Raw genomic sequence first — 26,973 nt, 5'->3', positions numbered from 1 at the left:
CAGTCACCCCCAAAGCTATTATACCCAGTGGGGCAATTCAGTTTTTTAAAAAATTTGTGCCAAGACCCAGCAACTTGAAGAAGAAAATAACAGGGAAACTTTTCCATTTAATGTGTGTTCCCTTATTCCTCAATTCAGGCCATGAGTCTCTCTGGGGGGCAGAAGCTATTCTAGGAGCTGGCGAGAGAGCAATGAACAGACCAAGGCCCTGTTGTCATGAGCTTCCATTCCAGTGCAGAGAGACAATACTACTCAAGGTCACAAATCAATCACTTAGAGTGATGGTACGTGCTAGGGGACAATTACAGCAGACTAATGGATTGGAGAGTGACTCAAGGGGCAGCACTGATGAGGGCAGTTGGAAGGGAGTTCTAATGACCTGCAGGGTCTGTCCATGCAGAGGTGGGGGAGCCAATCCACGCAGAGGGAACAGCAGATGCCAAGGCCACAAGGTAAGAACAGCATCGAAGTCTGAGGAGGGCAGTGTGGCTCGGTATAGAAGGGAGGACGGGGCATGACATAAGGTACGGGAGGAGGTGGGGGACAGGTCAGGGGACATCTCAAAGGCCATAAGGAGTCCTGAATTTAACTGCCAAAGGTGCTACTGGGAGGGGGGGTTTACGCAACAATGACATCATCTGATTTGATGTCATATAGACCTCACTGTGGCTCAGCATGGGGGATGGATGGGAGCAGGCAAGAGTGGAAAAGGGCAACCGTTGCAAATGCCCACACCAGAGAGGACTGGGCTTGGGTGAGGATAACTGAAGCAGGGGCAGAGGGACGCACCTCAACTGGGACTCTGTGGAAGGAGACCCACAGGACCTGGCATGCCCATCTTAGGCTGGTGGGGTCGTCCTCTCCTCTTATCCCCACCCTGCTCAGAAATGTGGCTCGAGACAAGTGCCCCCCCCACCTTGTAGGGGTCATGAGAGCTGATGGTAAAAACTCGAATTCTCCTGGGCACATGGGAGAACTGGACTCCTTCTCCCTGTTGGCATTACACATGGCTGAGTAAGTGGCTTTGGCCAATGAAAAAGGAGTGGAATTGACATGTATCACGTCTGGGCAGAAGCTCTAATAGCCAGTGTATGATTTTCCCTTGTCCTTAGTTTCCTGATGTCATGATGGGCAGAGCTCCCAGCCAACCCATGATGGGCATAAAACATGAGCCAAAAATAAATCCTGGTTGGCTCAGGCTGCCAAGACCACAAAGTCGTTACTTCAGCCTAATCCAGACTATCTCACAATGGAAACAAGCCCCATGCCTGTGATATTTCAGATTTAATGAGTAACGTTAATACACAACTACTGCGGCTTGTTTGACTCAGCTACAAAGAAATGAACAGCAAGCGGTGGACTGATGTTCAGGAAACTACCTCAACACAACTCAAGTTTGATGTGACACCTAAAGGCATGGGCGGCTCTAGTGAGTGCTGTGGGTATTTATGATTAAACACATGCATGGCATACTAAGGCAAAAGAAATTCTGTGCTAAAGACAAATCCTGCATCCATGAACTACACAATGGGCTGTTTCACCAATTAAAAAAAGTTCAAACTGGGGCGCCTGGGTGGCTCAGGCGGTTAAGTGTCCAATTCTTCGTCTCGGCTCGGGTCATGATCTCACGGTTCATGACTTTGAGCCCCAAGCTGGGCTCTGTGCTGGGGGCGTGGAGCCTGCTTGGGATTCTCTCTCTCCTTTTCCTTCTGCCCTCTCCTGCCTTCTCTCTCTCAAAAAATAAATACACATTAAAAAAAGTTCAAACTTGGGGTCAGATCACATTTTGATTCTGTAACTGGCGGACAATTGACAATTGGGAAAATACCTAGAAATTCAGGCTAGGAAGATATTCATATGACAAATTTGAAAAAACTATAGTTAGTTTTTCCTGTCCAGGCCCATGGATCCCAGATTGAATCACTTAATGGGTCCAAGACTTAACAGCAGCAACCTACTTGTAACACAATCCACACAAAGAAGTCAAGCCTGAGTACCTTAATGGTACAAGAGGCAAGGGAGACCTTCTTTTTTTTTTTTTTTTTCAACGTTTATTTATTTTTGGGAGAGAGACAGAGCATGAATGGGGGAGGGGCAGAGAGAGAGGGAGACACAGAATCGGAAACAGGCTCCAGGCTCCGAGCCATCAGCCCAGAGCCTGACGCGGGGCTCGAACTCACGGACCGCGAGATCGTGACCTGGCTGAAGTCGGACGCTTAACCGACTGCGCCACCCAGGCGCCCCAAGGGAGACCTTCTTGAAGTGACCTAGTCAAGGGAAATCTTCTGAGGTGGCTGACTTCTCTGGACCAATTTAGAAAGAAAATTCACCCTCAGGGTATCAAGGCAGGTATCTTGAGCCTGTAGGTCCTGGTGAGGCGAGTGCAGGCTTTGTCTCTTAACAGGATTCATCAGTAGCTTTTGTCGGATGTTGAAGTCCTGCCTGCTAACTCAATCTACTCCTGACAATCAGATAAACCCTCAGATCTGTCTTGGAGAGCAGCCAAAGTGTACTTCAGGGAAGTGGGTAAGTCTTAGTGAGCCAAATGTGCAGGGAGACAGAATCAGAAGCCAACCAGTCAACTCTAAAGCAAAGGGCCACACAGACTGGACAAGAGGCAGAGGCCCTGTGACTGCAGGCAAGCTGTCAGGCCCACCCCTGAACATGGGAAGCAGGACCAAAAATGTAGTGAAGAACCAGGCCAGGCCCACCAGCATGGTATCTTTAATTCCCAAGTTCCTTTATTTGCAAATAGGGTCGCACTAGGGTCGGGGGTGGAGGGTGGACAGAGCCCTACTCACACAGATTTCACAGGGCAAAAGCCCACAGCTGCTGACCCAGTCCCAGGATTGACAAGAATGGGACAGCGTGAAGCTAGGCTGGGGACGTCGCACTCAGAGGGGAAAGTCACTGCATCCCTGTCCCTGGGAGGGTGGTGTTGGTAAGTTTCTTAGGTCTGAAGTAAGTTTTGCATAACTATTAGGCTTGCCTGGAGATCCAGAGTGGGAGGGGTCACTTTGCTCTGCAGAGAAAGCTGTGGCACCCAAAGATGCCTAATCCCAGAACCTGAGAGTATAAAATACTCTGTTTATTGAGCAAAAGGGACTTTGCAGATGTGATTAAGTTAAGGATCCTGAGACTAATTATGGTGGCTTATCTGGGTGGACCCAGTGTCATCTCGAGGGTCCTATAAGAGGGAGAGGAGTCAGAAAAGGTACTATGTGAGGTACTACACAGAGATACTATATGACAGAAAATGAGGTCAGCATTGCAAGGTTGCTGGCTTTGAAGACACAGGAGGCCTTGAGCTGAGGAATGCGGACAGGCTCCAGAAGCTAAAAAAGGAAAGGCCTCTCCTCTGGAGCCTCCAGAAACAACCAGCCCCACTGACTCCTTGATTTTAGCCCCAGGAGATGGATTCTGGACCTAACCTCCAGAAGCGTAAGAAAATACATCTGTGTTTTTTAGACCCCTAAACAGGGGCCACGTTCGTACGGCAGTCACGGGAGGCAAAAAGAATGCAACACATCTCGCCACCTGAACGTCTCTGGTTCAGCCTTGTCCTAATTTCCCTGAGTGAGACACAGACAGGCCGAGCTCCCCGAGGGTCATGGAGTGGCTGCTATAGCAGAAGGCTTCCTGCAAATGACACTATCTTATCATGATAATAAGCTGCTTACACAGAATTCTGTTTTATGACATTCTCAGGCATTCTGGATGGGTCCCAAGATTTGTATGAGCCTGCAAGTCATTAGATTAAACCAGTATATAATTTTTCCCCCTTTTCATAAGAATTATTGTCCTCCTTGCTCTGCATAAGTGTAGAATTTCTAAGCCTTCTGTTTTTATGGGCTCAACTTCACTTATCTTCAGGAAAATAATGGAATGGCACATTTATTCTAGGCCTCAGATAAACTTGCTTTCTAACTGTTTAAATTAAGATCTAACAGACCCTGACATGATAGGATTTCTAATCTAAAAGCAAAGAAATCCATGAACAGGTAAACATCATAGACAGTGACAGTATTCCCAGCAGAATTCCCAAGTGTTCATAGTGGTTATCGAAACTTTTGCTCTGGTTTTCTGGGAGACAAAAGTCCAAGGAAAACTCTAGCAAGGTGGCCCTTCAAGAGAGAAACTAGGAAATTCATCACACACAGGATCTGCCACACGACTCTGTCAGTGCAACAGCATCGTGGTTCTTACGCTTGCTGAAGCATCACCACCACACAGCTCTAAACCCAGATTTCTGGGCCCCAGCCCAGAGCTGGTATTTCAGTAGGTCTGGGGTGGGGCCTGGGAATTGGTGTTTCTTTCTTTTTTTTTAATGTTTATTTATTTTTGAGAGCAAGTGAGCAAACCAAGGGCAGACAAGGGGAGGAGAGGGGAGGGGAGGGAGGGAGGGAGAGAGAGAGAGAGAGAGAGAGAGAGGAGAAAGAATCCCAAGGAGGCTCTGTGTGGTTAGTGCAGAGCCCAAAGCGGGGCTTGACCCTACAAACCTCGAGATCCTGAGCCAAAATCAAGAGTTGGACTCTTAACCAAATGAGCCAGGCACCGGAGGGAATCGGTATTTCTAACGAGTTGCCGGGTGATGCTGATGGTCAGGGGCCACTCTCTGAGAACCACGGTAGGAGAGGGGTTTCTCATGCAAGGCCCAGTTTCTCACCTGTCCTCATGAGGGTCATGATCTTACCTCCTCTGGCTCAACTGTCCCTGCCCAGCTCGTCACTATCCTGCGATTGCACAAGTGTCCCCGTCCCCTATCAGACACAAAGCCAGGGGTTCTCCAGCGCGGCTGCGTACTGCAGCCCTCCATGCCCCTGCCTCCCTTCACCGGGAGTGAGGGACTAAGGTCTTAGGAGCTTTTAAAGGTACTCATGGGATTCGGAGTGTGGCCCAGACGGAGGAGTGCCGCTCTAAGCAAACGTGAAGGACGACAAAATGACACCAGTGGCCTAAGCGGGCGACGCGAGGCCTCCCGACAAGGCCCGGGCCCGTCTTCCCCGCCGTGACATGTGATGACGCTCGGGAGACACTTCTGCACCAACGAGCACTCATCGGCTGGCAGGCCGTGGAGGGCTAGCACCTCCTTTCTCCAGGGTGCCTGGATGAACCCCCAGAAACACATGACGTCATTAAATCACTAACCTTCACAAGGAAAACAACCCTGTACCGACACAAGTATTAGGGAAGTAACCCCACCCACATTCATGAGTCCAAGTAACTAACCTGACAACTACGGATAAAAGCCAGAAAACATCTTTTTGGTCAAGAACAGGCATCAGAAAACAGACCCATCAGCTAAATCGAGCTGCCACCTTATGAATCAAGTTTTATTGGCACTCGGCCACGCCCATCCAGGTCAGAACAGCCTGTGACTGCTTCCACACTCCAGTGGCACAGCTGAGTATTTGCAGCTAAGGGAGTATGGTCTGCAAAGCCAAAAACAATTCCTCTCTGGCCCTTTAGTGGAACATGCTTGCTGACCCCTGTCCTAGAGAAATAAGAGGGCGTGCACAAACAAAACATGACGCGCTGTGGAATTAAAGGTGTTTTCTCTGTCCCTGTTTCTTCTTCTATGTGCCAACCTCCGAGACCTGTGTCTAGAGGGGCACGTGCGTGTAGATCAGGCACCGGGGTGATCACCGGGGTGATCAGGCACCGGGGTGTCCCCGGTTCCCCGTGGCGACAGTACCTTGTTTCCAATGGCCTTCTTGGGTGGGAAACTGTAGCCCCTCACTTGAGGGTACTTGTTCTGTAACTTGTGGTGCAAACCCCTGAACTCTGTGTACCGCCGATACACGTTCCACTCATCGTCTTTTATCCGGATGTAGACCTGCGGAGAAAGGCACACAGAAGGAAAATGTCAACCTCTCTTAAAGCTCTCGTTACAAAGGGGTGGGGTTTCGGGGATGCTCCACCCATGAAAGCCAGCTCTGCGAGAAGCAGGGGCCGCGGCCGTCCCTCAGGCCACTGGACGACCAGAGCCTGGCAGAGGAGGGCCTCAGTAGTACCACATCAACAAAGGGATCCACAAAAGAACAAAGCAGGCAGGTGACGGGAACAACACGCCGTGTACCAGGTCCCAGTATCAGCAGAGGTGAACAGTCCAGCTGATCTCTGAGATGGTCACATGCATGCTGTGGTGGTGACTGCTGCTGAGAATCCAACTCCTCCCAGGCGACACATGTCATCATCTATGAGGTAGAACTGACTAACAGCACCTCCTCCCAAGGAGCATTCGGACACACAGGCAGGGCAGCTATGCCTGGGATGGCGTAGACCCCCACAAAGAGGAGGGGGAAGCCAATCTGGGGCGGGCGGGAGGGAGGGGCCAGAGGTGACATCAACCCAACTGGACGGAAGGTCATGTCCAGGGGACAGGCACACTGGGAGCGTAAAACTTCTTTATTTTCAATCAAGATGGGACTCTCAAGAGAACATTCTGGGGGGTACACAATGTAAGGGCTGTTTCTTCAGCTTTTGATAGACCGTAACACCTTCCAGGGACACACACTAACCACACCTCGAGGGAAAACTGAAGCGGGAGAGGGAACGATGCCTTTAAAAATATTACACAAGAACAGCCCAGAGAGCAAAGTTCCCAATGATAAACGGCTACTGTGACCGGTCATCAGCGAATGCCAATACACATCTCAAAAACCTCTCGTGTAACGATAAACACAGGTATCCCTCATGTGAGCGACAGATTCCACCTCTACGTGGAAACCACCCAGTATTCCCAAATCAGACACGATACATCAGAACTTTGGTTAAGACAACCATCGAGGCCTCTTGTAATCCTCTTGTGAACAAGATGGACGAACGATTTAAACCAAAGAACTTCAACTAATGGACCCAAGTTTCCAGCGCAATCAGATAGAGAAACGGAGGTCTATCAAATTCATTAGAAGCCCCCAAGCTAAGAGAGGCAGTAAATGCACTGGGGGGCAAACAAGGTGGTCTCAACTGGCCTGAGGGATGAGTCTAATCCAATGTGCTGAAATTCAAAAAGACCAATGTCGGGTTGTACAGTAAAACTCCAAAAACCATCATCATAAGTAAAAGGGAAATAGGACACAGGAGTGGCCTGTGGGACAAAGACTTACAGGTTTCGGTAAATTTGAGCTAAGTAAATAATGTGGGAGGGCCACCAAAAAACCTATGTAATCTTTAGGCCTCGTTAAAAAAGCTGTATGCTAACTTCTGGGATAAGCGACTTGAGAGTCTTGCTCTGTCCTAAATCGACCACAGCACCTTAGTTAGGTTTTGGCTGCCACCTATTAAAAGATGAACTATGTTCAGAAAGGCCCAGGTCACTTGCTACAAGGGCCGTCCCTGGGCCAGGAGCATCGGCATCACGTGGGAGATGTCAGGAATGGAGCGTCTCGGGCTCCACCCCAGATGCACTGCTCGGAGCTAGAACCCAGGCGGATCACACCACACACGGACTCTGAGAAGCACGGGCCCTAGGAGAGGATCTGCAGCCAAATTATAAGAAGACAGGCAGTGGAGGGCGACAACCCAAGCCTCGGGGTGGAGGGGGCAGAGGTCTCAAAATTCCTGGGAAGGCTGTTCGGAGAAAGACAGATTCCACAGGGACACAAAGCTGCCGAGAGGAAAGGTTTCTTGGGACTGAAGGTCCCCGCAGTGGTATGACGGTTACCCCGATTAGCCAGGTGTTTGATTTGTAGAAGTAAAGTATACATGAGACCCAAAAGTATCTGCAAGGGCCTGGCTAGTTGGGGGAGAAAAGGGACTTCAGGCTCTCCCAGTCTCTGTAAGCTGAGACATGATGAATCCGCATACAAACCTAGCAGAGCTCAGGGGAATTTCACACAGCACATTTAGGGCATTTGCTGGGTCCCCTCAGGTCCCAGCAAGTGCTAGTTGCCCACCCAGCATCCATTTCCCCTCACTATTTGGGGGGATAGCAATGTGTACAGGGAGACTTAACTACATTTTTCTGTCTGCCTCGCAGGTAAGAGTAGCTAATGAGATGTAAGCAAAAATCACTGGGGCTTCTAAGAAAGTCCTTAGGAGAGATCTGCCTCAGCCTACGGTGCCTTTTTACCTTTCTCCCTCTCTTTTTCTTTCTTTCCTACAGATGTGATGACTGGAGCTCCAGGAGTCATTTTACGATCACGAGATCATCTTGATTATGGTAGAAGACGGAAGGGATTGTGGGGTCTCTGATGACACTATGGAGCCACGACGCCAATTACTAGACTATCTACTCGATTTTTTTTTTAATAAAAGAGAAATATTCACCTTGAATTTACTCAAGCTTAATGTTTTACAGGTCTTTGTCCTGGTGGCTGAATGCAGTTCCAATCTGCCACATCTCAAATGGACTGTATCTGCTTGCATATTGTTACACAAATGCAGGTATCCCCTAGAGAGCGTCAAGTTCAGCTACTTGCCTGATCATCATGCACAAGGTTAATTACCTAGAGCAGGAGAGGCAAACTATGGCCCATGAGCCAAATCCAGCCACATCCATTTGTTTACCTATTGTTTATGCCTGCTTTTGAAATACAATGGCAGAACGGAGTGGTTCCAACAAAGACCATATGGCCTGCAAAGCTGAAAACACTTATTTACAAAAACACTTTACAAAAAACACTTTGTCCTCCCTCTGATCTAGATACTCAGCACTCATTGTTGTTATTTTTCCACTGACATAGCCAAGATCTGGTGTGGAAAGGGGCAGGGCTTTCCAAATATTACCAGCCCCTGGGTGGGATGTATTACCCATCTGGGACCCAGGAATCTGTAGTGTTCCAAAGCTTCCCTAGTGATTCTGATGTGTAGATGGTCTGAATGCTTGTGTCCCCCCAGAATTCATATGTTGAGATGCTAACCCCTGACGTGATGGTGTCAGGAGGTGGGGGCCTTTTTGAGGTGATTAGGTCATGAGGGTAGAACCCTCAAAAACAGGATCAGTGCCCTAAAAACAGAGATCCCCCAAGAGCTCCCTCACCCCTCCTGCCATGGGAGAAGATGCTATCTATGATCCAGAGAGTGGGTTCTCACCAGACACCAAACCTACTTAATGCCTTGACCTTGGACTCCCCAGCATCCAGACCATGAGGAATAAAGGTTGTCTAAGGCCCTCAAGTCTACAGTAGACTGAATGGACTAAGGCAGCAGGCAATTTGGGTAACCCCTGAGGTCAAGCACAGACTTAGGTATCAGGCAAAGCATGTCTCCTCTCTATGGGTCTCCCCATCTATAAAATGGAATTTACCAACAGCACCTCCTCCCGGGAGTGTGGGGAATACTTGGACACACAAGCAGTGCAGCTATGCCCGGGATCGCGTCGACCCCCACACAGAGGAGGTGGAAACCAATCTGGGGCAGGAAGGAGAGGCCAGAGTTGACATCAGCTCAGCTGGATGGATGGTCACGTCCAGATGGGATAGGCACCACGGGGGCATAAAATTTATTTGCATCAGAATGGGACTCTCAAGAGGACATTCTGGGGGTACACAATGTAAGGGCTGTTTCTTTAGCTTTTTATGGGCCTTAACACCTTCCAGAAACACAGCAACTACACTGGAAGGGAAAACAGTAGGAGAGAGATTAACGCATTTTAAAAAATTACATGAGCTAAGAAGAGCCTAGAGTAAAATCTCCAGTGACAAACAGCTAGTATCATTTGCAAGCAGTCAACATCAATGCACATCTTGAAAACCTCTAATGTAATGATGAAAACAGGCATCTGTAGCATGAAGGACAAAGCGTGACTCTATGTTTTTCGGAACACGTTCAAGAGCCAACTGCTTCATACCATGGAAATGTTGAGTCCCTCCCGTTTCTCCGATGGCCCCTTCTTGGCCTTCCACGCGGATGCCTCCTCTTCTGCCCATGCCACAGGTGGAGATTTTCGCTCACCACCCTCTCTCCCCTACGTGAGCACCCAACTCTCTGGTTTGCACATTTCACGTTTAGGTCAAATCTGCGTCTCTAGTTTGGACTTCTGCTATCAATTCCAGGCCCAGACGTGGTCAAACTCATCATGTCTACATCTGATCCTCCAATCTGCACTCGAGATCCGCTCCTCCCTCTTCCTGGGATCTCGCTCTCTCAGTGAATGGACCACTCGGCTGCCGGAGTTAGAAACCTGGGCATCACCTTTGACCACTTCTGTTCTTTCACCCACATGTTCAAGTACTGAACAACAAGGCCTGCTGACCCACCCTGGAGTTATCCCTTCCTCTGCCTGGGCCACTGTGAGAGGCCGCTAGGTGGTGTTCTGGCCATGCATCTTCCCCTATGCGATTCGTTTTCATCTCACTGTTCACACTCTTTCAGCGACTGTCCATGAGGGATGTCTGCGAGCCAAAGACAGGTCCAGAGCAGGTATGGCAGGCGGCCTCTCTGGGCTTACACGGCTCCTGCTTAACCGCACTGTCCTCCTTCAAGCTCCACCACAGGCTGTGGCAAAGCAGGATGGTGCCAGTTTGCCTGCATTCTTTTTTTTTTTTTTTTATAAATTTTTTTTTTCAACGTTTATTTATTTTTGGGACAGAGAGAGACAGAGCATGAACGGGGGAGGGGCAGAGAGAGAGGGAGACACAGAATCGGAAGCAGGCTCCAGGCTCTGAGCCATCAGCCCAGAGCCTGACGCGGGGCTCGAACTCACGGACCGCGAGATCGTGACCTGGCTGAAGTCGGACGCTTAACCGACTGCGCCACCCAGGCGCCCCGCCTGCATTCTTTAAAACGTTAAAAAAATGTTCGGATTAAAGGAAATGCCCTGACCTTCCAACCTTCCCTTGGTTGTATCTCCCGCCAGGGTGACAGGAGGCATTCAACAAAAAACCCATGAATGTCTCTGTGCCCTGCTTCCTCCCTGAGCAATGAAGATGGTAACATTACCACCCTTGCTGGGTCTTAGGAAATTTAAATATGTTCACACACGTAACAGGCTTAGAACAGAACCTGATACACAGAAGGTGCCAGGTGAGTGTTCGATAAACAAACAAAAATGTGAACTTATTGGTGAGGTCGCCACCGGGAAATGACAGAGATCTGGATGTTGGAAGTCTCTGACCTTGCAATCAGCTTTAACATGAATACCCCCCTCGTAGTCCGACTGACAGAGACTGGGCTGCAGTGAGACATCAGCTAATCTGAGCCTGGCCCAGAAAATACGGCGGCCTCCCAGAAGTTCCGTACCTCCTCCCCCCCACCCGAAAATGGTTCCTTTCCGGGTCTCGGTTTACTCATCTGAGAAGCGGGTATCATCATCATAATAAAAAGATGCCTAAAAGCAAGCATAACATTGCCTGGCGTCCACAAGTGTTAACTACGGCTGCTGTCACTGTCGTCGTCATCACCATCAAAAGCATGACATTCTGCAAACTTTAAGAAGCACTTCTGTTGAAGTCAATACCTGTCTTGGCGTTATGCTCTCTAGTGTAAGGGTTTGGCTCAGCAAATACCTGCAGAGATTACCACTAAGTCTTAGACCTGGGGCTTAGAACAAAGTATTCCGTGGGTCACTGAAAATTTTAAATAGAAACACAAATCAGAGTGCTCCTGCCCTAAAGAGCTCCACAAACACACAATGCAAAACCTATTTCCTGGAAGTACAAGTGAGGCCACATGTGGCCCCTCCTGGCCATCGTGTGCGCTCCTGGAGCATCCCTGCTTCTTCTGGGCCTTGCTTCCCAGTGCGCAAAGTGCGGGGGTGGGACCAGATGGTCCCTTTACTTTACAGTCCTCAAGTTCCTACCCTCTGAGTCCTCAGGTGATCTACAAACTCCATGTACTTCGACGGGCCTCTCCCCGGCCACATCCCACAGCCACCTCACGCTGGGGACCAAGGGCTTCCGAGAACCAGGCAGGGGGCCTGACCTGAGCTTGACTTAGGACGATCTCATACTCAAGGGAAAGGCCAAGGCAATCCACTATCCTTGGAGCCTCTTTCTTCAAAGCTCAGTTGTCTGAGACTCACCCCACCAAGCCCAGAGTGTGCTGCCTGGGAACACTGGGCACCGAGAACAGATAATCACCAGAGAACCACCTGCAGAGGGGGTTCTAGATGCCTCTGTCAAGACTGGTGACTGTCCTCACCTCTGCCTCTGCCAGCATTAGGCAAAGGTGAAAAATGGCCAATGGGTACTTTCAGCACCACCTTTATTATCTGGAGACCACAAGGTAGCGAGGGGAGAGGAGACAATCACCCACTCTCAGTTTCTGCTCTCTGGACGCTGGTCAAATCCTAACCTCCTCGGTTGGCAGGCAAAGTTAGGAAGCTCCAGGAGAAAGTGAGCGAGAGTGGAGCTGCCCACCGCCAGACCCAAGAGAGTAAACTATTTTTCGGAGCTCCAATAAAACATAATTATCTTCAACACTCTCGCTTGGCTTGCCGTTTACGAAGCACCTACTGTGTGGCAGGTACGATGCCGGGCACTCCCTCCGCCTCACCTGCCGTCCTCATCTCAATCTGCAAGGCAGAAGGTGCGACCGTGCCGCCTTCTACAGATAGGGTCATGGACTCCGAGGCAGATGTCACTTGCCCTGGGAGATGGGAAGATACAGGATCTGGACTGGGTCTGCCTGACGCTAAGGCCTGGTATCTTCTATTGTAGCACGTTGCTGCGGTACTCAAGGCCCCTGAAGATCCAAGAACCCCAAGCCAGTAGGGCTGGCAGCTGGGAAGAGCAGCTGGCCACGAAGGTCCCTACTCGATACCTCTGGGGCCCAGATGCCCCTTTTGTGGGCAGATCACACGTCATCAACAGCAATGCTCTTAGCATCCACAACTGGGAAACTTTCTCTGTAAATTAAGTTGTCCTTGAATTACACTTAACCAAATTGCGCATTTATTTCACTGAAGAATTAAAAGCGCTCATGTCCAAAATCATTGGGATTTTAATTTTTATTTTAAGGGCTCCCCGCTCCGAATTAAGTTTGATAAGTCTCAATTCCTTCTGCTTGAGCTGTAAAGATAATTCCTTGGAGGAATAACAAGAATTGACCTCTTCCAGCAAAAGCAAGTTCCCTTTTAAGACAAGCAATAAAAAGCTACTTCAAGTCCAATCTCCTCCACTCAGCAGAAGCCAATAAAATAGGAGGGTAATATCTGTGATCAGGAATCAGGGCAAATGGTCTCTTCTCTGTTTTAAGAGGAAGTTTGAATCTTGAGGTTTCTCTTGCAGTGGGAAGAATGACCCTAGCGATGCCTGTAATAATGGGGGGTAAGGAGAGGTGGGGCGGGGGGAACTGCAGTCCCTCAATGAATTGAATACAAAAAAACGCCTGTGTACACAGGGCCTCCTGAAACACTTTTTCTTTAGATTAGCAACATGTGATGGAGCAGTGCTCTTTGCCCACTCTGTGCCCCTCTCAGCAGTCAATGCCATTTGGCTTCTCTGCTGGGCACCCCGCACCCTTCACCCTCTGGTTTCTTCACCTAGTTTTGAACTTCGTCTAAATGGACTCATACAGAGTGTATTCCTTTGTGTCTGGTTCCTTTCGCTCCAGACTGTGTTGGGGGGACACCTCCCTGCTATGGTGCACGGCACCCTTGTGTTCTCGTTCGTTGCCATCGAGGACGTTCTGCTGTACGAACACACCCCAGTTCGTTGACCTGCTCTGCTGGAATGGGCATTCGAGTCGATCCCAGGGAGGCTGTTGTAGGTGAGGCAGCTACGGGCATTCACGCGCCTGGCTTCTACACTCATGTCTCATGGGATCATAGGTCTCAATGTGAAAGGTAAAATTGTAAAACTATGGGGAGAGGACATACGAGAGTATCTTTATGACCTTCAGGGTAGGAGAGGTTTCTTACACAGAGCCCCCACAAAGGCATGAAGAACCTTCTGGGTACTGGAAATGGCCTGTATCTCCGTGCAGTAGTTACACAGATATGTAGAGAAGTTAAGATTAACTGAACGATACACTTACGGCGTGTGCACCTGATTTTATAGTAAACCTGAATTTAAAACCAAAGCTCCCCCCCCCCCCCAAAAGCCAGGTCTTCAGTATTCTTAGGAGATTGAGTTTTTACCCTAATTTGTGTTCTCAGCAGGTTGTGAAGAGACTGCAGTAGGCGGGTGTCCACGAGGACCTGACATGCAACCAGATGTCAGAGTCGGGAGATGGGGTCCCGGGACCAGATCCAGGCCTAAGGCAGATGTGGGTTTGAATTCCAGCCCCACCTCTTGCTAGCCAGGTGACCCTGGGTAAGTTAACTCACCTCTTCAAGCCTCGATTATACATGGAGGGTCATATACACACACACATACACGCACAGATACGTATACAAACATGTATACATATACGTATATACACACACGTATGTATAATGTATACATATTTATCACAGTATATATAAAGGAGGAATAGGGAAGAGGGAGAATGAAGATTTAAAAACTTTTCAGGAGACTGAAGTTCCAGGTCTACTTTAAGGGTCTGCCAAGCAGAGGCCCTGTTGGGTCTTAGCCACACCTGAGGCCTCCTCTGCTAGAGGCAGAATGACAAGCAAAGGGCATGGGCTGGGCAAGGAGAGGGGCCTGGGTTCAAAATCCAGCTGTTCCCTTTGCTAGCTGTGACCATGAAGGTGATACTCCACCTCAAGACTCAGCTTCTCCATCTGTAAAATGGGGACAATAGCAATTGTGTTGGGGCGTTGTGAGATGCTGTGCCCGGCCTGTGCCTGGCAGGCAGTAAGCAGTGGCAGCTGTTAATACTCTAACACCGTCACCTCCGTCGTCATTTGCCTTTGTGTACATGAACTTCCCTATTACAGAATTAGGGGTAATTATAGGATGTGCAATCACAAAATTACAGCAGGTAATTACCATGCCTAATTAATTGTCAAATGCTAGGCAGGCGAGGAAACATAAACATAATGCACAGTCTGTGGGTTGGGCAGTTAAGCCTTCCCTGTGCTTCCAAAAATCTGTCAACAGAAACAGGAGAGTTCAGTGCGTGACCTTCTTGGGTGGGTTTTCGAGTATTGAAACAAAACCTGGGATGTGTTCTTGGGGCCTCTGACTCAGAATGAGCTCAGCATACCTCTCTGCTGGCTGCAGGCTGGCCTGGCAGTTATATAGCCCCTGCCACACCAGCACCAAGGATTCTGGACGAGAGCGCTATTTTAGGAGGAGGACCTCACAGGAGATACTTGATGGTTACAGCAAGGGTCAGACCCCACAGAGAAACTGCTGATGGGAAGGCAGCAAGACCTCGGACATGAACGCTCACTGACACGGACACACGGCGCTGGTTTTGCAAACAAAACGCCAGGCGGCCCGGCTTTCTTCGCAGCCTAAGTCAAATGCATGCCTCTCCATTTCAAACTACAGGCCACTTTTCAGTTATCCAAACTCCCCCACCAGGGCACCAAACACTTCTTTATGCATGTCGTGATACTCCATGGCATTCACGGTGAGCACTCCTCGGACTTCTACGAAATGATGTAACATTTAGTGGCCCCTGTCATGTGACAGGTATCTTCCCTACAATTTTCACCACAGCCCTCCAATTTTGTATGCCCTCAAACAGAGACTCGGAACAACCCAGAAACATGCCCAATATGACCCAGGGAGGGAGGAGCAGAACAGGTGCTTAAACTGAGGTTACACCCAAGAGCGATGCCGTCTGTAACTGAAAGGAAAGAAAAGTTATGAACTCCCAGTTCCGATGCCCTTTCTGCACATGGCTGAACGCAAAGACAGTCCGATGACATCAGGATGACAAAGACTCTTTTAAAAATGCCTTTAGGTTCCTAATTCATCTTGCTTCCTTAATATCCAACGAATGATTTGTGTTTTGGTTGGTGGCCTGTGTTAATGTGTCCTAACAAAACTTCCCGTTTAATGAAATGGCTTCATGTGTTATTAACTCTAAGTGTCCTCGTTGCTAGAACAAAATGCCTGAATTACCGTATGACCACACTGATGGAGCGATATTACAGCAGCCCAATGCCAAGAATAGGATGAATAACTTCGCTGGAGAAACATGACTTTTCAGTTCACTGGGTTATGGAAATGCGGCAGGCTAGCAAAGCAGGAAATGCATTATTTACTAAGAATTGCCAGCACAACCCCGGCACATCTTTTAAAGGAGGAGAGAGAATGGACGCTTCCGAAGGAGAATGGACGCAGCCTAGTCTCGGCTCTACCTGGAACAGTGACCCCACGATCATGGGCACTGGCTGACCTGTGGACGGCTTCTTTCGCGGAGAGGATCGTGGCGCACCGGGGATGCCAACTGCACTCGGGCCCAGGTTCTGCCATCTTGGACACTGGACAGTGGTCTCAGTACTTCCGCCAAAGACCAGCCTTCCCACTGGACTGCACCCAAGTGGCTTCTGCGCTGAGGAGAACTGGACCCAGGGTTCAGGGCATTCGCTCTTCCTTTGAGACCCTGTCTCCCCAAGACCAAGGGATGCTAATGAAAAAGGTGGGGACTCTGGATCCCTTGACTCTTGAGTTCATGACCCACCCCTCACATTGCGGCTCAAAATTAAAACCTGGCACTAGATACAATCATGGGCAAGACCACTTCCACTGACGGCCAGATGCAGAGGGGCTCTCACAGGGGACTGGTGGGCCCAGGCTCCACTCCCTGCCACACCTGCTAAGTGAATGCCCTTCCGGTCCCCTCAGAGCCCACCGAGGACCCTCCGTCAGAGACAAGGGAGAAGCTGCCAGTACTGTGGATTCCTAGCCCGCTGGCCCTGGGCTCCAGGCAGAGCCCTGCCCCGGGGCGGGGGGAGAAGCTGGCCCTTTCAAGAAAGTCAGACACCAGAGGCGAGGCAGGGAGACAGACTTGAGAGACTCCTGAACACCGGCCTGGACTTGAGGAGAGCGACGCCTAGCAGTAGGAACTCAGAGATCTCCCCAAGCTGTATTTCTTGGCACGATCCCTAAACTGTTGGCACAGTTTTAATCAAAGTTCTGGCCTGGTCTTGATTCCTGGCCTGGAAGGAGCATAGGGAACAGCCACAGAGGCCATATTTGGGTTGGAACAGCAGAGACGAGATAGCATGGTAATCCCTCCCCCGCCCCAAGCCGGAGGGGCAGCGATCACGGGTGGGCAGCTGGGCCCAGGGGCCTGGCCGCCTCACAATGGTCACCTTCAGCATGGCCGCAAGATCGGGGGCCACAGAGAAAATCACAAGGAGCGAGTCCCTAAGGGTGCGGGAGACAGTCCCCGGGGAACTCAGAAATAGCTGGAGCCATTTTGATGGGAGCTAATTTCCGGCAATCAAGCTGCTGGGGGCTCCAATGATCACATTTAGGGAATTTTAAAAGGAAATATGACTTCATCCAGTGGTCACATGTTGCCATCTGAATATTTGAGTCATGCATATTATATCCCCTTGGCCATGTGCTAAGAGACATTCTCTTGTTGAAAGCTGGTTACTCTGCAGCACAGAAATTACAAAATGGCATTTCAGACTCACTGAGAAAGTAGAAAAGTCTTCTGGCTTTTTCTTCCCAGATACTAATACTAGCTGAGTCTTCCTGGGGTAGGGGAAAGGGGGGAGCAGAAACTGGGTATCTGTTTATTCTGAAATAATTCAGGGCCTACTTATGATGTACTGAAATGGAACATTCCAATCACATGTACCAATACGTGCCATTATCTTGCTGAAAATAAGGCCAGAAGGATTCAAATCAAAACATTTACAGTGGTTATTTCATAATGTTGATGGGTTTTTATTATCTTTATGGCTTCTTCAATGTTTTCTGAGTTCCTCAGAAATTCATTCCTCTACTGAATATCAACTTTGGTAATAGAAAGCTTAAGTGACATTTTTCAAGTAAATGGGACTTCTGGTTGACCCTAAAGAGACAGCTGACCCTCGTTCTTTTCTCCAAATAAATTGGGTAAATTTTCAAACAGAGAGACCTTCTGAAATGCACGGCCTGGTCCCAAACCCAGAGGACTATCTCTGCCATTTAGGAGGAAAGAGGAGGAGCCTCCCGTCCCCGAGGGAGCTGGGCCACGGAGCCAGGCCAGGAACGCTCAGTGCAGCCTGGGGAGCGGCCGCCCGCCCGGGGCCAGGAGACCAGGCTGAGCAGCCTGTGCGAAGCCACAGCCGGGGCCCCGAGGTCTGCCCTACTCACCCCCGTACGTGCCTGAATGCAGTACAGGGCAACTGGAAGTAAAACCCTCTTGGGAGATCTGAGGCTCCAAACTCGTCTGTGGCCCCCGAACAGCTAGCTGTGATATTGCTGTGATACATAGGAAGTTGCTTTTCCCTCTGTGGGCTCACCACTAAAGCTTGTGAGAAAGCTGCCGGCATGGGAAAGAAGTTCCTAAAACAGAGTAGGTCTCTGTGCCTCGCTGAGGGGAAGGGCCGGGGTGAGAACGTGCTCTCGGACAGCACGCATGCCTGTACCGAAGTGGGCACCCAACCTGCCTCTAACTCCCGGTAATAAAAGCAGCAAAACCCCCTCGGATGCGGGCCTTCCCCACGGAGCAGGGCAGGCAGAGCACAGGCAGCTTGGGACCATCTCCTTCGGGTCACCCCGTGCTTACTGAGCACCTACTACCTGCCAGGACCTTCGCTGGCTGCAGGCACAGAGACAGAGGTGGACCGACAGCTGGAGTGATGATGCTGAGCACAGTCTGGGGACAAGGAATGCCTCGAGTCAAATACAAATACTGACTTCACTTTATCTATTTAGCGATGTGACCTTACCCAATTTAGGAAGCCTCTCTGCGTGCCCTGATTTCTTAATGCAAAATGAGGACGATTTTAGCACCCACCTTCTAGGATTGTGTCTGAGATCAATCACTCTGCTTGGCATGTAAACATTTCACAAAAGTTAGCTATTATTAGCAAAAGCTAGCGGCCTGCTCTCAAGAAGGTCACACGTTTGTGAGGCAGACGAACAGACAAAAACTACGGTCTAGTAGAATAGGTGTCATGACAGAGGGAAGCACAGGAGGCCAGGAGACAAAGAGAAGTGGCAGATGATTTGGTGTGGAAGGCATCAAGGAGGGCCTCCAGGAGGTGGTGGTATCTAAGCAAACTCTTGAAGGAAGAGGAAAAGCTGGCTGGAAGGAAGGGGGAATGGGAGGGGCTGTCCAGGCCAAAGCTACATACAGAAGGAGTTTTCTACTTTGCTGGAGTACACGATGACCTTCCCACGTCGAATATTCTTGAGAATAGAAAATTAGTAAGAATGAAACTGTTATAAAGGAACGTGGCATCTGAACAAGCAGTGAACTCAACTCTGGAGGCAGCAGAGAAATAGCTACTACCCCCACTCCCCAAAGATGGTTTCAGGGCTTCTGAAGCGTTTCAGCCAGGCGAGGACTATTCAACTGCACTGGCCTCTGAGATGTGGGCCGTGTCATCAAGGGTCAGGCAGGCAAGCAGCTCTTGTATAAACGAATGGGGAAGGGAGGTCAAAATTCAGCAAGGAAAACACGGTCCCTTTCTAACGTGATTAAGAATGACCCTGTTTCTCTTACTGCTGCTAATTACCCTTTAAGGAACGGAGAACTTCCCTCACACATACTCATGCCGGGCTCTGCTGGGTCTCATCGTGATTCTGCTCTGGGCACCTCAATCTCCACCAGGACTAGGAGCCAGGAGCCTCTCTCCTGCAGAGAAACCCCCAGGAGCTGGTCTAACAGTGTCCCTGGCCCTTGTCTTCTGAGTCATGGACTCTAGATCGCCAGGAAGACAAACCAATTCATGATGCCTTCGAGGAAATGCAGACGTACTGGAAGGACACGAGGGCATCTCCGGGAGCCAAGGGCTGGAGATGCCGCTGGGCCCTCTGAGGGGCCGGACCGGGAGCCACAACGCCGGGCAAAACAGGGGCAGGGAGCTGCACATCCCACACTCTGCTGCTCTCTGTGCACCCACTCAGTTCTCTTTCCACACAGCTTGCTTTCACTACTTCTGAGCTCATGATCCAAACAGGACACCTCTCAAACGCAGCACCACATACATTCAGACCAACCCAGTCAAGGCTGCCCAATCTCGGAGGTCCAGGAGAGAACGTCCACAGTGAACAGGGCTGTTTCTCTCTGCCTGACATCAGCTACTCTGCTCTCCTCCAGGGACCCGCTCTCCACCCAATCTCAGTCTCTGGGCTTCCTATGAATCCCAGGCCAGCTCTGACCCTACAGGTAGGCGTGATATCAAGGCTTGGCCAGTTAAAGTCCTGCGTGCACTACAGTACAGGCATTTTGCCTAAGCAAGGCCAATCTGCAGCCTGGGTGACTGGGGAAGAAATGACAGTCTTTCATTATTCTTGCCCTGTGAGGTTATAAGCTCAGTACTGCTGATGACCACAAGAAGGGGAATCTACCACAGAATAAAGCCAATGCAGAGGAAAGCAGAACTGTGGGCTAGGGAACAGAGGGGGACAGCACCTGGATCAAGCCACACCTGAACGCTTCTGCTACAGAAGCCCCTAACCTAACTGTTCTCTTTAAGCCAGTTTAAGATAAAGTTTTTGCTACCCACACTCAAAAGAACTCAGACCAAAAGAGAATGTGATAAGGCCAGTGTCCAGATCGGTTTTCCCCTAGTTGGGTGTCCACCATGAGCCAATGAGTGTGGGGAGTGTCTCCTCTGTGCCCCTGCTCAGTGTGTCTGCGGAAGGGAGGGGCAATTCTCAGAGAAGCAGATAGTAAAGCATTCTAAAGGACACCTACTCCTTTTTCCTCAAAGTATTCCCCTTTCTACCTTGAATGGGTCCTTTAACTCATTTGCGTAACAATGCAAAGCTTTTTCAAGTACCCCTCCCTCCCCGGGGAGCCTGGCTACCAAGGCTGGGACTACCTTATAGCCAACAGCAGGAGTACAAATACTTCCCTCCTCACTCAATACACAGGAAAAGCGGGGACTCTCTAACAACCACCACAGTCTGTAGATAATGACTCTCTAACTAGATTCTCTAATTAGAACTGATCCTTGGGGCGCCCGCGTGGGTCAGTTGGTTGAGCGCTGATTCAGCTGATTTCATTCTTGATTTAGGCTCAGGTCACGTTCTCGGGGTTCCTGGGTTCGAGCGCCGAGTCGGGTTCTATGCTCACAGTGCAGAACCTGCTGGGGATTCTGTGTCTCCCTCGCTTTCTGCCCCTCCCCCACTCATGCACGCTCGCACTCTCTCAAATGAATAAACCAAACAAATAAAAAAAAAAAAAAAGAACTGAGCCTTAATCAAACAGCTACAGATTCTCAGGCAGGTGCTGAAGCAAGAGTACGTTTCAGCCTCCTGGTCTTGGCACCCGGAGGACCATTCCCCATGAAATGCAGTTCAATTATGCCACAAGGACAGCTGAGGAAAATGCCACAAGATGTCAACTTAGCTCCACGCAGGCTCCCGGAAGGAGCATGGCGGGCACACCCCCTGCACCCGGGGGGAGAGCCCAAGGTGAGGCCGCCACGGCTCTGCCCGGAGCGTCCCACAGGAACACAGATGCACGCTCCTTTTTACACAGCTGCAAGCCTGTGCTTATGGGCTTTAATCTTCTTCTCTGAAAAGCATCCAATTTAAGAATTTTTGCAGTAATCATTTCAGAGTAATGAAAAACAAACAGAACAATAGAACATTTCTGACGTGACGCGAGAACTCGGTGCACCTCTCTCTGATGCACGCTCAAGGAGACTTAGTAGTCATTAGCAAGAACCTCTTTTGTCTCCACACACGACCAAATTGTGCCGGCCTGGAGACCACAAACGTCGTAACATGGTTAATTCGCTCCACGTACTCATGTCTCCCTCATCATGACATCCAGAAGGGAGCGTTTGTTCCTTTAAAAAGAAGATGCAGGGGCGCCTGGGTGGCTCAGTCGGTTAAGCTTCCGACTTCGGCTCAGGTCACGATCTCATGGTCCGTGAGTTCGAGCCCTGCGTCGGGCTCTGTGCTGACAGCTCAGAGCCTGGAGCCTGTTTCAGATTCTGTGTCTCCCTCTCTCTGACCCTCCCCTGTTCATGCTCTGTCTCTGTCTCAAAAATAAATAAACGTTAAAAAAAAAAATTAAAAATAAATAAATAAATAAAAAGAACATGCTGATGTCTAAGATGGGGCCGGGATGAACGTTTCTTCACATTTATTCACGTCTCGGGCTTGCAACACTGGGTGAGCCCTTCCTGACGGCCCAGAGTGGGGAGGGCCCTCTCCAGGGAACACAAGTTACAGCCCAGGGCTCATCCGGCTGGGGAACTCAGGCCAAGCAGCTTCCCAACCTTTTGTGAACCTTGGTTTTTGCATCTGTACACTGGTGACACGCTAGCATCGACCTCACAGGATGGTGTCCCAGCCCAGTGACACAGTGCGGGACACATCTATCGTGTTATTAGTATTCCAATGAGGGACTGAGTTCTTGTTGGATGTGAGAAAGACACGTGCAGGACTGGACTCTCCGTGAAGGCACTAGAGCTGGGGAGGGAAGAAAAGGGGAGGCGGGCCTTGTCTGAGATCTACACTTACTGCCCAGAGAAGGTGGCATGGGGGCCAAGGATTTGTCACAGTGAACTCCAGCAACTTGAGTCAAACACTCCTTTGGCCCGGAGATACACAAAGCATCGTCTGGCGGCCTTCATCGCCTGGATGGTGAAGGCCCACCGCCTGCCAGGAGCTCATGTGCAGGGGGAGCCCCTGAGCAGCTGTCGTATCCTGCCATGGGTCCCTGCAGGCCACCATGTGGAATCTTTCCACGCTTCCTGGGGACAGACTCCCCGAGAACACTCACAAGGCCTATGGATTCTCTTCTGAGAAGACACTTACACGCACACCCCCACTAGGTGCACACACTTCTACAAATCATCTCAGAGCATTTCAGAAGAGTCCTGGGGCCCGGCTGGCCACCACCACGAAGTCACAACAACTAGGCCACGTCTGACAACTAGAGTTCCTGCTCAAACTCGCACAGCTGGAATGCGGCAGAGCAGAGATCCTACCTCTCTCTGTCCGGCCTTCAGAACCTGAGCTCTTGAGCCGCCGTGCTACGCTGACTTTCCTTTGGCCTCCACTATGTTGACTGTGAAAGGGGCAGAGAGGTGATGTCACCACAGGATCCTGGGTGAGAAGGACAAGAGGTGACGACCAACATTAACGATGTGAGTGCTGTGTATCCACAACCATGTGAGGTGCTGGAGAAGCAGCCAGAGGAATACACGGGAGAACCGAGCCTACCACTAGCATTTGCTGAGCATGGACCCTGGAACGGGCTCTCGTGCGAGTAAGCACCTCACCGTGTGCCCTGTTTAATCCTCACGAAAACTCCAAAAGGCAGCACTGCTGTTAGCCCTCTTTCACACACAAACGGAGGCCCAGAGAGCCAGATCCGAGGGCAAAAGCCCAGATGGCTAGTAACTACGCTCAACCCACAGACCTTCAAACGTCCCTCCCCACTCCCACTCTCTGCCTGGACCAGACACTCTGTGTAGATATGACTGATCTAAGAGACGAAGACAGAACAGCTATGGCAAGAACACGGGGGGTGGGGGTGGGGTAGGAGGGGAATCAGGCCCCCCCACCCTGCCCCTCTTTACCCAGGGGGGGTCTGAGGCATTAGAACAGCTATGGCAAGAGCATGGGGAGAGTTAGGCCCCCCCCACCCCGCCCCTCTTTACCCAGGGTTGGGGGGGGGGTCTGAGGCACGTCTATGCAGCACTAGGCCACCACAAACCCAGTGGAAGCCCCCTGGTTCTAAGATCAAGTCCACACCCCTGGACAAAGCACGTGAGGTCCCTCCCCCATCTTCCTGCTGCCTGTCTCGGCAGCCCCATCCCCATTCATACTCCAAACTGCAGCCTGGGCCACCGCCACGCTGAGCTGTCACCAGAGACCCCTGAATTGTCCCTCCCCCACATGGGTGCTCCACTCCAAGTGGCCTTTTCTATGCCAGGACCTCTGCCTGCAATGCCTTTCCCGCTACGGTCTGCCTGGCAAAGCCCACACATCTCCCACGACTCAGGTCACACAACTCTGCTCCCTTCTCCTCAGGTGGCTGTCCCACTGGACTCTATAAAAGGTTTTATCATCTCCTTGCCCCCAATTCATCTACCACGGTATTCTGTTTCTTCCTAGCATGTGGCATCATTAATAATCATTATGCATATTTATTTATTGACTGCTGTCTCCTCTCAACTAGCATAAAAATTCCTAAGTCTTACTCACTACACCGCAGGACCTAGTACCCACACTCAGTTCCCAGTGCCTGGAAAATAGCTGCCCAATAAACACGGTTCAGGGACTGAAGGGACAAATGAATGTCACCCGAACATTTACCTGTATTTGTCCCTGTACAAGTCTTTGTAGCTTTACCACGGATACATTTTTTTGAGGTCAAGAATCCATGATTTAGATGCTCCTAGGAATTCTCAGGGCCTCAAGGTACTCAAAGGCCTCAAGGGCACAGGAGTGCAGGGATAGATGGATGTTTGGATGCAGGGATGAACACAAGGAAAAGGAGACAAGAACGAAGAGGGCAGGCAGGCACAGTGCTCATCCTCTGCATCCAGCCACCCACCTACACATAAAAACGCCCATCCTCATTGGTGACTGTCTGACAGTGAGCCAGGGATGGAAGTCTTTGACAGGAAGGACCAACGTCTACGCATGCAGACTGTGTGATGCCCCATCCGGTCCGTGGTACAAACAAAGACTTTGTAAAGAAGATACACGACGCTAACAGCAGTGAAAAGTGCCAAGTCCAAAGGGACAGCATGTAAGACAGAGAGAGAAATAGGTGTCTGGATCCAAAATCCAGGGAGGAAAGAGAAGGAAGACTGGCTGATGGGGGAAAGAGGACTTTCAGCTGCCGTGGTATGGAGAGCGGGAGCGGCAGCAGGCAGCCACTGCCACCTAGAGGTCAGTTATAGACACAGCGGATGCCGACCAAACTTCCGTTGTTTGCCCGGCCTGTGGCTGACCAAGAAAGGACAAGGTTCTCAGTTAAAATGCCTTTGACAGGGGCAGACCCGGGACCAAGAAGGCCCAGCCCACAAGGTCAAGAGCTGTGGGAGTTTTAGAAAATGCCAGAAATATACTAAGGTCTGATCGGTCACCCATGTAAAATATAAGACTTAGGGCTCTGGTATAGAAGGTGGGTGGGTGGGGGTCTCAGAGATGGCTAGCAGGCTCACATCTTCTAGGAGGGAGAAGGAATCCTCACCAGCATGGATCAAGTCAGCTCTCTCCCGTCCTGCCCCTGCTCCATGCCACACCCAGAAGAGAGGTTCCAAATGACGCATTTAAGTCCTTCCGTCGCTCTCCATGGTGCTCAAGAGGGAGTCTGAATTCCTGCACGTGCCTTCAAGGGTGCAGCAGGATATTCCCTTGCTCACCTCTCTTCCAGGTTCTTCTTCGTTTTCCTTGGTAAACCCAGCAATGAGCCACAGTGCCCAGCAGCACCTGGTACACGTGGGAACTCATGAAGAGCTGTCAAATTAATTAAACTCCAGATCCCTAAACGTTCTGCGCCTAACATCTCTAGGGTGCTGGGCATACAATTCTCTCAACCTCTTTTGAAGAAATCTTTGTAGCTGTTAGGAATTGCATTTGGTTCCAAAATAGCAGAGGCCTATCATTTGGGGTTTATTTTCTCAAGTTCATAGGGAGGCAGGCCAGGATTGGTATGGCCGGTCCACCAAGTCCCTGAGATCGAGTGCCTTCTATCCTGCTCTGCCACCTGTAATGGTCTTCTCACGGGCCGAGACGGCTGCTGGAGCTCCAATTATCGTGTCTGAGTTTCAAGCAGCAGGAAGGAAAAAGAAGAGAAGGGCGAGGCACGTACCACCCAGATGAGGCTCCTCTCTTTGAGCCAATCTCCCGAGCAAGACCCACCACGAGTGTCTGTATCTGGTTGGCCAGGTTTCAGTCACCTGGCCAGCTGCAGCTGCAAGGGAGGCAGGGAAACTTAGGATCTTCCACTTGGGCACATTGCCCAGGGTTCTGTGACCAAGAGTAAGTGAGAAATGGGTGTTCCGGACAAGCCAACAGCAGTCTCTGCCACGTTTCTATAACCTGCTACCACATCTTAAGGGAATCCTGGAAGATGAAAAGGATTCTAAGGCAGCATCCCTGCCCTGCCCAGGCCACATTCTGAGAAAAATGCAGCGGAGAAGATGAATGGCAAGATCAGGTGGGAAGAAAACGGACCACGAGTCCCGCTGCAGTCTAGGAAGGGGAAGTTCTATGCACACAGGAAGGCAGTTGACAATTACTGGGCACTTAGTGTATACTGGAGGGCTATGCTGGGCACTTTAACTCTCCAGTGTTCATAACAAGCAGGCAAAGTAGGTAAGTATTCCCCACATTTTGCAGGAGAGGAAACAAACTTGGAGGGGTCATGTGATGTGCCCGGGGCCACAGGGTCAGGAAGGGTCTAGAATAAAGTTGGCAGGTCTGCCCAGTCTAGGGTTGCCCGCCTACTCTAACCCATTAGTGCGGCTGTCTGGGGCAGGCAGTGGTGTGTGGAGGAGGATCAGCTCCCTGAACAAGGTCCTGATTGATTAGCGATGTCTGCCACGGACACAGTGGTGGGGTGGGGAGTGCCGTGTGTGGAGCACCCCGATCTGGGAGACTACTGGTGGTGGCTTTGTCTGGGGAAACACCGCATTTGAACACTGCTGTCTGTCTGCAGAGGGCGGGAGGGGAGGCACAGGCTGCCATGCCGCGAGGCAGCCCCAGCTCTTGCTGCTAGGAATCCTTTCAGCATCTAGGGCCCCTGTGCCTTCAGAAAGTGGGTGCTTAGCAACTTGCCAAAATGAAGGCCACCTGCAAGGCCTAAATTATGCCTCTTATTAGCAAATAGCCTCAAAAGTAACAAAAGCAGCGACAGCTACAGTCAGAACAAGATGTTATTTTATTTTGCAACCCAAGCTTACGAGGACAGAGCCGTGATCTTAGACCGGAGCAGAGGTGACAGTTCCCATCCTGGAGTGCCAGGCCTGCCAACACACTCGCCGCCCAGCCCCTCCCCCACAGGCCCATGTGATGGACACACAGAGGGGTCCAGGAGTCACAC

The 26,973-nt window shown here is 50.4% G+C and overlaps 1 protein-coding gene across 7 annotated transcripts in view; it reads right to left on the bottom strand.

Annotated features, from left to right (window-relative positions):
- The window catches only part of SNX29 (sorting nexin 29), a 501,802-nt gene that overhangs the window by 77,117 nt on the left and 397,712 nt on the right, over positions 1-26,973 (bottom strand). For all 7 annotated transcript variants that reach the window (XR_003965611.1, XR_003965609.1, XM_030300939.1 and 4 more), the window contains one exon: positions 5,696-5,836. Coding sequence is in view for 5 of the 7 variants with exons in the window: in XM_030300939.1 (XP_030156799.1) it covers positions 5,696-5,836 (141 nt within the window). In the remaining 2 variants the exon portion in view is untranslated. The remainder of the gene's footprint in view (positions 1-5,695; positions 5,837-26,973) is intronic.

This window comes from Lynx canadensis, chromosome E3, assembly GCF_007474595.2.
Source record: "Lynx canadensis isolate LIC74 chromosome E3, mLynCan4.pri.v2, whole genome shotgun sequence".
NCBI classification, from domain to species: domain Eukaryota; kingdom Metazoa; phylum Chordata; class Mammalia; order Carnivora; family Felidae; genus Lynx; species Lynx canadensis.
This window is presented reverse-complemented; position numbering and strand designations above follow the sequence as displayed.